General features: G+C 34.8%; 1 protein-coding gene across 1 annotated transcript in view; it reads right to left on the reverse strand.

Moving 5' to 3' along the window:
- The window catches only part of LOC138697702 (4-hydroxybutyrate coenzyme A transferase), a 112,666-nt gene that overhangs the window by 9,150 nt on the left and 90,982 nt on the right, over window positions 1-12,534 (reverse strand). Inside the window, exons 3-6 of the mRNA XM_069823175.1 lie at window positions 5,720-5,868; window positions 5,082-5,172; window positions 3,769-3,957; window positions 770-985 (exon numbers count right to left, since the gene is read on the reverse strand). Coding sequence (XP_069679276.1) covers window positions 770-985; window positions 3,769-3,957; window positions 5,082-5,172; window positions 5,720-5,868 — 645 coding nt within the window. The remainder of the gene's footprint in view (window positions 1-769; window positions 986-3,768; window positions 3,958-5,081; window positions 5,173-5,719; window positions 5,869-12,534) is intronic.

The following is a 12,534-nucleotide window of genomic DNA, read 5'->3' on the forward strand; positions in this document are numbered from 1 at the left end:
CATAGGGAGAAGTAGGATTGATCATTTTTGGTTTTAAATTCTCCTTTTGAAAAAAAGAAAGACATTTTTCTACCTTAGATTTTTTTTATCTACTGCTTTCATTTTTCCATCTGAAATGAGCCCAAGATTTCATCAATACAATCAAGAATTATTAATAATTGGTATAACTATTATATTATTAACATACTCAGAATAAAACGTCACAACATCATACGTTCTATGATTGCAGATGCACTTCGATCCAAAAATCTAGATGTTCACGAGGAAGTTCATTGTATTGCTGATGGTGGAAGCAATCGTAGGATCGATATCATAGCTATAAATAGAAGTAAACAGACAGCCGAAATAATTGATCCTACAATCAGATTTGAAATCTCAGCCACTCGACCATCTGAAGTGAACGAAGAGAATAAGAAAATCTACGAGCCCACGATTCAGTACCTATCGGCGAAATACAACATAGAAAAAATCACAGTTACTGGTCTCTTCTTCAGAGCGAGAGGCACCATTCCGAAAGCCTTTGTAAAGTGGAGGGAAAAATACAAGCTGATGAGAGATCTTCAAGATGCCATCGTCACCACCATAATAAAATTTTCTGTAGCGATATTTCAACAGCATCTTTATGGTGTACATTCAATTTAAATTATACTTGGTTCTATTTTTTTCTTATGTCTTAATCAATTTTGTGATCGCAGGGCCAACCCAAAATATTGGGTCAGACCAATGAAATAAAAAAATATGTTAACGTCATAGCTAAATCTCTACTTACCTACATATGGATTATTGTCAACGAAGTCATATAAGGCACGTGTCCCAATAAGGAAACTGCCAATAATTTTGCCACGATTGATTGTCTTCTTATTATTGGTGATGCAGCCCTTATTTACAAGATCAACAATGCCGCCTGCAAACATCTCCGAGTGAATGCCAAGATCTTTGTGATTTGTCAGTTCTGCCAGTACAGCATCAGGAATATTTCCAATACCTGCATAAGGTATAAAAATACAAATAAATCACATGAACGAAACACAAGATATACATACAGACAGACAAATGTAGATAGATCCATATCATATAGAGAGACGTGTGTGTGTGTGTGTGTGTGTGTGTGTGGAGAGAAATATAGAAGTAAGAGATATATATATATATATATATATATATATATATAGAGAGAGAGAGAGAGAGAGAGAGAGAGAGACAAGGAGGGAAGGAGGAAGGGAGTGAGGTAAATATATAAATATATTTAAGGATAGCGGAAGAGATCTTTTATCCAATGGCAAATACTTCACTTTCCTGTCACTCACACAACCATTTCCCTCTACGAGTGACGCACCACAACTGTAGATCTTTCTGCTGCCTTAGCATTTCCCTCAGTGCACCATGGGAGTCGATATAACACCAGATGATGAGTACAGGAGCAATGGTGGAATACCAGTAGGGAAATGAGAGAATCCTGCCACTAAGCACTAACTTTGTCCGCCCCAAGTTCTACTTCGACTTGCTGGGACTCGAACCCATGTTACCAGAGTGGAAAGCTGTTTCTTGAGAGGTAGATATACCAGGCTTTAATTTCAAAACTTCTCAGTCTAAATAAATATTTATTTCAATTACATTTAATTTAAACAAGAAACACATCAATTTATAATTTGTCGCGACACTGTTATTCCCGGCGTGACTCCTCCTCTTTGCTTACGTTTTAGGAAGTCAAGGCTCTATAAAGTCTAGGTAGGTAGTATCGTTCGCCATTTTTGTTCTTTCGTTGCCGAGCTACCAGACGAGGAATCTATTTGCCACACCGTTAAACATTATCATGTCGTAGCTCCTATGATAATAAATCAAACGCACTGTAATTCAGCAAATAATTGAGCGGCAAATAACGTCCTCGTGTGCTTTCTGCAAACGCCAACGAAAGAGCCAAAATGGCAGGCGATTATATTAAGTATTTATCCAGCCTTAGGAAATGCTTAACATCTTCATCAGCGAATCACAAGACGCACACGTTTAAATGTAGCCGACCTGCAACGTGATTGGCTGCTGGAAATTAGAGTGACAGGACTTATAGATATTGAGTGAGAAGTTTAAAACCAGTGTTAATTGCATTCTAAGTTTCAACCCTCAGCTCACTTTTAAAATTTCAAATGGCACCCCTGTATTACGATACTTAAATCTGAAAGAGTGTTCAATTGTTTATACATCTCATTCATTTGTACTCACATCTTTTGTCTTCTAGAATTTGTGGTTTTCTGTTATCGAAACAGTAATCAACAATGTTTACGTCGCCTGTCAGATATGAAACGCACAATATCTTTGTAATAAATTACGTAAAATAATATATTATTTTGTTTTATTGAGGAATTACTTGTCAATAAGTTTATTACGCACAATATACTGTACTTAACATTACTTCAATCGGTAATTATGTATGGAATTACAGGTTGGGGTAGCTTATTTAAAACCAATTTCAATCCACTTTATTTATTACAGAAGAAAATAATTAAAATATGTCTTCATAAACCTATTGATTTTCCATCTCAGAAACTGTTTTTAGACGATGTTCAAACCACAAATTTAATTCACACAGTAAGTGTGCATTCAATGCTGGACTCTGGCATTCTGTCAACCCACTTGAGGTATGTGGATATAAGGGACAAATTGAACCAGGATCTGGTATAGTTCCCAGGTAGCTCAGTCGGTAGAGCATTGACGCGCTCAGCCAAAGGTCCCAGGTTCGATACCCGGCCCTAGAACAATTTTTCCTTTGAAATTATTCAAGTCAGCTTTACAGGGAGCTATACCTGAAAAAGTCAGATTTGTATGTTCTCTATCCTGTTTTACGTTTTTAAAGAATAGGTTTAAAATACACAACCATAATATTCCTTAATATTAGTTTGTGTAACTATCTGAAAAAATAACTTGAATCAACAGAAGTCTTTATAGTTTTATCACAGTCATTTTATTCTCTTCAGCTCAACAATCCAGGTCGCCAGGCGATGATAGAAAACAAAAAATGTGGGAACAAATTAATCAGATGTATAAACAGTAAATTAAATACTCTTTCAAGTATAATATGAGCCGTTCAGAGCAGAAGTGGTGTAAGTCAAAAATGGGTAATGAGGGTTAAAGTAAACATTCTGTAAAATACAGCGTAAAGTAACAATTAATATTCATTTTATAGAATTTTTATTTTAAACCTCATTACCCAATTTTGACTTACACCACTTTTGCTCTGATCGATTCATATATATATATATATATATATATATATATATATATATATATATATATATATATATATATATATATATATAGGTGCCATTTGAAATTTCAAAGGGATTGAGGGTGAGGAGGGATGCAATTAAATTGTCGTGTTTTGAACTTCCCTGTCAATATCTAAATTGAGATTTTTTTGTTTAAATTAAATTAAACTGAAATAAATAATTATTCTGACTGGCAAGTTTTGAAATGAAAGCTCTGTATAAAAATATAGTGGCAGAGAAAGGTGCCATAGATAAGACAAGACAGAGACAAGACAAATACACCTAGATAGATACGTGAATAGGGAGATAGGTAGATGCAGACAGATATGTGGATGGGTAGATAGACAAGGGGAAGGAAGAGGATGAGAGAGGAAGAAGGAAAAAAAGACAGACATAAAGGAAAAAAGTGTGAAAATCTCGGTAAACTGATTTTAGGCTATGTAGATAATTCAAGTTTAACACATACTTCTCAACAGTAACTTTGATATAAAGGCATAGAAAATGTAATTACCCATCTGAAGTGTTGCTCCATTATCAACTAAATTTCCTGCAATCTGCTGACCAATCTTTGTTTCAACATCAGTTGGCGGTCGACCACCATGTTCAGGAAGTGGAGTGTCAATGTTCACTGCATAATCAAAGTGAGACTGATGGATGGTTCCATCCCCAAACGTTCTGGGCATTTGTGGATTCACTTGAGCTGAAATCAATATACAAGAATTTACATATGGTATTTAAGTATTGTAACATGATAAGCGACATGTTGCCAATGATATGTTAAGATAATAAGTTGTAGCCTATGTAAATAAATGTCATTATAACTAAAGAAATTTATCTGAAATCAAAATGTACTATTGCCCATTCTTCGTCTTTTTTTATATAAAAGATCTTATGTAATTTTCTAATTTATGATCATTTACATTATATTACAAGATGTAAAATTTTAAATCATAAAGAAGTTTGACAAAAACATGTGTTCATACAACTGTTGTGATTGTTTATTGTATTTTATTGGATTTTATGAATTTTAAAATTAATAAACACTGTTGAATTTATTTTATTTCTATATTAAAAATATTATTGACAAAAGAATCACAAACTGTGGTGCATATGTTAGCAGTTTTAATACATTTGAACATTGGCAAGATGATTTAGAAATCTTGGTTATAGAAAAGACTGACTTATCATGCATTACAATTCTTATGCACGGTAATACATATACTATTATTGTTCGTAATATTTTACAGACTATATTTACATTAAAGACCTTGAACTGAAAGAGAGCATCGAATTATTGTCGTCGGAAATGTGAAGTGTGACACTTGAAAAGATGATGATGATGATGATGATGATGATGATGATGATGATGATGATGATGATAATGATAATGATAACCATTATTACAGTCAACGCGGGCTACTTTGACCCTTAAGGTGTTACTTGAACCCAGAAGAATAAAATGTTTTCGTGGATGTAAAATAACAGTTTGGTGTCGAAAGTTGTGGTTTTTTTTTCTCTGCAAACTTTCATCTGTACAAATATTTTCACCTAAGTTACTCCAATGGCAAGTAAACATTTTTTTCTTCTGGGTTCAAGTAACACCTTAAGGATCAAAGTAGCCCACGTTGACGGTACTTAATTTTATTACGTTATGCTACTAATTTCCAATTATATAATTATTCGAAAGAAAGAAAAATACAACAAAAATAGTAAATTTTCTTTAGGTAGAGGGCATCATTTTATGTATAATTCTTTTTTCAAATAAAAGTGCAAAGTTGAGTCACTAAAGAGATCTCAGTTCCTTTGTAGTAACTGCGTACATACCTACAATTGTCTTTGAATACATCAATGCTGCTCGTACACAGTCAACACTAGTGCCGAGACTGCAATAGCCATGCTGATCAGGGGGAGACACCTATAAAGAGCACAATTTAATTTATTTCAAAATATACAGACTGTTTCGAAGTTCTATAAGGTTTAAGCTTCCACCTGAAAACATTGCCACATTCCTAAGTCTAGCTAGAATCCAAGGAAATCAGATTCTACAATTTTGATCTGGAACATATTAAAATAGTTCAAATTGCAAAGAAAAAGAAACCATGCTGTAATCTCCAATAAAGGGATAGAAACTTAAAACCAACTACAAGAGATCAAAAATTGAAAAATTGTAGTTATTTATGTTGCAGAAGTAACTTAAAAATTTAGAACATATGCATGCATATTAAAAATTATTTATTTTAGGCAATATAAAACATAGTACCAGTACTTTATTTCAAATCTCAAATTAAATTTTCCAACAGATCAACAGATGATGTATGGTATGTAAGTTCCTCACAATTTTAAAAGTAGCTGTCGTGTCTTTCTAATTTAATTTTCTTAATACATATTCGTACATTGTGGATTAATCAGAAGACTATGACTACAATTATTTTAATTGCGTATGAGAAATAATTTATTTTTACCTGAACGAAAGCTACATCTGGCTTAACAATTTTCCGATGAAAGAGCAGAGGTATCTCTGAGAGAAAAATAGGTACACAGTCTGAACGGCCTTCAGCCACGCCTTTACGGACATTTGCCGCCATAAAGAAAGAACATGATCTAAAAATTCCTGTAAATGAAAATAAATTATTAGAATACATCCAGGAGAATTCAAAATTATCAGTAAATTAAATTTTTATGCATATAAATACGAAAACAGCTATGCACTAATGAGGAAGACTGAATTGAAGAATTTTCCCCTATACGTAATTTTTTTCGGAAAATTTCACTCCTGACAAATCTATTGCTTTTTACGCTTCTTTGCTTACACTCTTACAGCTTCAAGAGCACATGATTATATATGTTCATTCAGTATTCTCATTAGCCACCTTATAAGTAATGTAAGTCTTAAGTCGTCTAATCTATAATGGTTGTATCAATACACCAAAACAGCGCTATTGTCAAGTTTGTCTATCATAACACTCATACAGATTAAGAAACAAGCCCTGAAGAACATCATATTCTGAGAACTTCACAGACCTAACCTAAATTATGGTCACAGCACTATTTGCTACCCCATTTTCCCCATCCCTTCAGTCATTCATTAATTAAGTTAAAAAGTCGTTTAATGAAGGGGATATTTTCAGGAAAATTTATAATGGATTTGGCGAGAATTAAAAGGCACTAAGTGACTTTTTTAATAAAGTGAGTTATACATTTCTTATATTTTAAAGATAGCCCTATCGACTGGTAATGAAAGGAACCACCTATAATAACTGTATAAGGGAGTAGATTACAACCTATTCTTTAGAATTGGTAGAGAGAAAAGTGAGAGGTTAATTCAAAGATATCGGTACAAGGTCAAAATCAAAACTTGCTTCTTTTAAGTCTATTGCTTAGTATTATAACTGAAAAATACGGTACCTATATAAGGAGAGTCAGGAGGAAAGTTGCATGCTGTGAGGGGTGATAATATTGATAATTCTGAACATAAAAGTTTATATGAACATATGTCCTGTTCTTAACAGTATCTGATATACAGCTATTTGAAAATCACGGGCGTCAGTCTCATGTCCTTCATCAGCACTCACATGCGGACGCAACCAAACCGACATCAGGTTGTAGTAGGATCAATGAAACGTATCCTGGGCATTGGATTGGTCGCGTTGGAGTAATTTCTTGGCCACCGAGGTCACCCGACCTTACTCCATTGGATTACTGTGTGTGTGTGGTTTGCTTAAGAGCGAAGTCTACAAGTGCTAAGTGGAAACAAGGGAGGAACTTCTCGCTCGCATTTTACATGCTTGTGCTCAAGTAAAGGAATCAGCTCAGATCAGCAACACAGCAGCTGTCTACAAGAGCTGAAAAAGTGCATTGAAGTTGACGGTGGACTTTTTGAACATGTTCTGTAAAGAATAATACACAATTAAACAGACCATAAGGTACCGTAAAGTGGGGTGACTTTGAACGCCGAGGTGATTTTGAACAGTAATTTAGCGCCTTTCTAAATTAAATGCTGTACCCAATTGCGAAAAAACTGAACTAATTTATTGACAACTTAAACAGTTTTTTCGCAATTGGGTACAGCATTTAATTTAGAAAGGCGCTAAATTACTGTTCAAAGTCACCCCACTTTACGGTAACCATGTTTTAATTTACTATCATCTGTGGCCCGGGTTCGATTCCCGATCGGGGCAAGTTACCTTGTTGAGGTTTTCTTCCGGGGTTTTCTCTCAACCCAATATGAGCAAATGCTGGGTAACTTTCGGTGCTGGATCCTGGACTCATTTTGCCGGCATTATCATCTTCATCTCATTCAGACGCTATATAACCTTAGATATTGATAAAGCGTCGTAAAATAAGCTACTAAAATAAAAAAAAAATATAATCTGCACTTCTGGCATTCCTCATTGTTTCCATTACTTTTCTCCGGAACCGTTAGGAACAGGACATATGTTCATATAAACTTTTTTGTTCAGTATCACTAATATTATCACCCCTCAAACCAAGTACCTTTCTTCCGGACTCATTCTGTATTTAATATTAAATATGAAGGCGACAGTTACCTCTTTGTGAAGCAAAATAGTAGAACTGTTTGAATAATAATAATAAAAAAATAATAATAAAAATAATAATAACAACAGCAATAAAGTTAATCAAATCACAGTATATTTAAAAAAATTCCTTACCAATACAGTTATAATAATGTAACTATGTTAATTATGAAACCCTGCCTGATAAAGAGATGGGTAGCTACTGCGTCCTTCGTTTACAAAGGTCAACTGTTTTTTTTTTGTATTATAGGAAGTGAATAGCATGCGCGCTTTCCAATCAAACGATCCGAGGTTCGATTCCCGGTGAGGGTAATGGAAGAAATTTATCTTCCATCCGTAGTACTGAGTGTTTGTCCATTGTCTTGTGACTGTCCTGTGATGTCTCTGCGGTGTACCTGCGTCATGCCTATCCCATGATCAGATAGGTCCACATTTGTGAGATGCCTAGTGTACGACCAAATTAATCTCTCTGCCCTATCCGTTGTGATGTGTAAATCTGATAAAAGGGACGTAAAGTCTAGTAAGAAAGTAAGAAGCGAGAGCTTCTGGGATGCTGAAAAACAGATTTTTGGATTCTTAAGAAAATACAATGCAGAATATAATTAATAATGAACAATTTCTTTATACGAAATCTGCAAAAAAAAAAAAAAAAAAAAAAAAAAAATGTTTTATTTAACGACGCTCGCAACTGCCGAAGTTATATCAGGGTCACCAGTGTGCCGAAATTTTGTCCCGCAGGAATTCTAACCTCGAGCACAGAAGCCCAGCGCTATACCGAACACGCTACCCACGCCGATCGCAATCTATATGTACAGCTAAATTTACTGGACGTTTCATTAATAATAACTTATGTAATAAGCGTGCATACAGGTGTTTATCTAATCACAGAATGTCACTCCATTAAGTTTCATGGGCAACACATAATCTAATATCTGATTGCAGGCTGACTGCCAACTGATGAATGAGCGAGATAGAATGAAGTTCAGGAAATAGGTAACCAAATACGCTACAACCTACTTCATAACGCGAAGAATGGATTTACTGATCTACTCGTAAGCAAATGGTTACTTACTTACTGGCTTTTAAGGAACTCGGAGGTTCATTGCCGCCATCGGTCCCTATCCTGAGCAAGATTAATCCATTCTCTATCATCATATCCCACCTTCCTCAAATCCATTTTTATATTATCTTCCTATTTATGTCTCGGCCTCCCTAGAGGTCTTTTTCCCTCCGGCCTCCCAACTAACACTCTATATGCATTTCTGGATTCGCCCATACGTGCTACATGCCCTGCCCATCTCAAACGTCTGGATTTAATGTTCCTAATTATGTCAGGTGAAGAATACAATGCGTGCAGTTCTGTGTTGTGTAACTTTCTGAATTCTGGTTAAGAGAAAATAAATAGAAAATCACCGCGAAAAATAGAACATTTTCTTGTTACATTGCATATAGACGTATTTATGGTCACAGGGGATTTACAGCTAATGAAATGAACAAAAATGTATACAAGTAACCTGTTGTACTGAAAATTCAGCATGCCTTTTTTTTTTTAACCTTGGATTGGTTTCAGAAAACACGGAATCAAAGTTTTTCGACCCATTCTTCCTCACATACATACTTCACAAAACATTTTTTCTTGTATGTATCAAAATGACTACCATTTGACTCGCCTAGCTGAATGGAACTTTGACAAAATTAGCAACAAAAAGTAAGATTCTATGTATTATATAATAATTTCTCTCAGAAAAATATTTTTCGTCAGTTTATTCTATGTAATAAACAAAATTACGGATAATATCTCTTGATATTATTTCGACTAACTTGCCAATGTGTGTTTCGACTTAAAATAGAGACAATAATATTTTACAAAAATTGTCATGTGATTAATTCCCAGATAAACTGATTTGTAGATACTGAATATAGTGAAATCCACGAATAATTTAGGAGAAATTAATCTACACAGACATATGGTATGATCAAAAACAGTTTCGCCATTAGGCATGTTGAAAACGTGTATTTCCGCAAAAATATTGAAATCGTTCTTTTTAATTATTTATTTATTTTTACAAGCATTACGATACTCTCTATATTGAAAAAAAGTGTAAAGGATTCTTTATACTGGATTGACTTTAAATTCTGGCCAAATTCAATCTCGCAAATTGCAAGCGCAATAATTAACAATAGGTCCCTAATAGAAACAACCAAATTTCTTGGCTTAAAAATCGATAATGTGTTAAACTGGAAAAATCAAATTAAAGAAATTATCCCCAAACTGAATTCAGCATGTTCTGCTATTAGATCTATGCAAAAGATAGTAAATATAAATACCTTAAAAACAATATACTTTGCATATTTCCACTCGGTAATGAGTTTTGGAATAATATTCTGGGGAATTTCCACAGATAGTAACAGTACAGACCTATTATTTAGTCCTAACAGCTCAACGACGCGAAAAGGGGAAGTAATAGGAGTAGTGGGGAGAGCTCCGTAGTAGAGATAAGGGCGAGCGGTAATTAAGGATTGCAGTACAGGTTAATTGTACTGGAAACATACCGCTCTACCGCACGCATGACATCCGATCCCTCCGAAGGCAAGCGAGTGTCTAACCCAAACACCCCTTGGCGTAACTAAGTGGACTCGCATGACCCAGGCGCACATCGCCGGCGACTGTCAGGACTAAATAATCTTACTGTATATTTCTACTACAAAAAGAGTAATTAGAATAATAGTATGTACCAAGTCTAGGGAATCGTGTAGGACTACCTTAAAAAAAACTACAAATAATGCCCATGTCTTGTCAGTATATTTCTTTCATTAATAATCTTCATCATATTCAATCGTGAAAACTTCGTAACTAATTCAACAGTTCACAGCATAAACACGCGTCAAAAATGACTTTCATACTTCATCGGCAAGTCTATTGTGCTATCAAAAAGGAGTGCGTTATATGGCAGTAAAAATTTTGAATAGTCTCCCTATGGATATAAAAAATCAAACTCAAAACATAAGATTATTTAGGGCCAAATTAAAGAAGTACCTAATTTCTCATGCCTTCTATTCTGTAGGTGAATTCATAACATTCAACAACGCTTCATAAAATTAATACTAAAACTTTGTGTTGTACTGTAAACCTCTTCTGAATAGATTTCAACTAAACTGTGACTAAGACTTTATAGCAGTATTAAGTTTTCTGACTTGTTCCATATTCTAGCTGTGAAGCAATGTACGAATACCATGAAATGTTAATAAATATAGGGACATCATTTTATTTTTATTTCAATTTTTATTGTAGGCCTACCTGAGTTTTTGAATGTACTTCACTCCCACCCCCTCTACTAGTAAACTTCCAACCGTTCTCCACACAGAACCAAGGCCGCGTATGCAGTACTGAGTTAGTGAGTATAGTACTTTCCAGAAATATGTTCGCGTTTTCCAGTGACGAAAGAGCTTTCAATATTGAATCATATTTTCGCACAGGTACTGTCGTCCGTTTGACTACGTCGCATCCCCGTTTCCCCCACCTGCTTCTGTTCGCCCCTCTGTAAAGTGTAGTAGCTGGGCTATCTTAGCTCTTTTCTGAAAACATTAATTTCTGTTAGGAATTGGACGTCTACATAATATTACACAACTGTTTAAAATAACTTAAATAAAAGGTCCTCGTTAAGTAATTGTCACGTGATTCCCCGCCCCCCTTCTACGACAAAACCACTTGAACGGACAGTAGATAGCATTTCTGAGTAATTTTATCTTTTCGGATCGGGCAGAATGAAGATTAAATTTACAGTACGTAAAGTACTATTTTATAGAGTAGGTATAGAATTATTTCAATACGAGTTACTCGTACGAAGAACGAAACTGGTAATTGGAATTAGGTACAATAGTCTATAGTGCGATAATATGCACAAAAGAACTGAAGCCTGTATCGAAATGAACGGCACCATTTTCAAAAATGTGTTTAAATATCCATATTATGATTATTTTTCAATTTAACTTCTTTCTCTGTATTGCACGCCAATGTGCTGTAACAGTACAATATACACTGCATAATTAATACGTCCGCATGGATAGCTCAATTCGTGAGTAAAAACACTAAGTGTTAATACAGTACTGTATTTTGATTAAACAAAAACCTAATGAAAGTGATCAAACTCAAAATTGCGATATTTTCTAGTTTACATAAATGGATGAACTACTTTTCTTCCCTCCTATACCTAGTAAAGTGATTTGTATTTTACGCCAGTATCATCGAACTCCAGTCTTGGAAGGGGGAGCAAGCGGTGTTTCCGGTTCTAGACCTTTAATCCAAAGATATAGCCAGGTTAATATTAAAAATGTTAGTAAAAATAAAATGATGTCCCTGTACAATACAATTATACAGCGTATGAACTCCTTTCTTACTTTCCATTTTGGGAAATTAAAAATAAATTGACGTTAATTATTAAACAAACTTTTCGACGTCTTTGTGTACCAGCAAAGAAAGAAGACGAAATACACGGAGTGGAGAATTTGGCGGACAGGACCGAGCACTGTGACACAGACGGTCGGTCGTCCAGCTGGCCCAATGCGGGACAGGTTCTTCCAGATATAACTCAACAGTGCGTCGCGTCGTGCGTAACTGTTGACCTCGAAACACGCAGTACATGTATTTCATTTAAAAGCTGGCAGTGGAAGAGAGGAGAACAATTTCACGATTTCATTTCATTCCATTTGTTGCCATTATACAGACTGAATGTTTCGGAATT

This window comes from Periplaneta americana, chromosome 4 (assembly GCF_040183065.1).
Source record: "Periplaneta americana isolate PAMFEO1 chromosome 4, P.americana_PAMFEO1_priV1, whole genome shotgun sequence".
Taxonomy (NCBI): Eukaryota; Metazoa; Arthropoda; class Insecta; order Blattodea; family Blattidae; genus Periplaneta; species Periplaneta americana.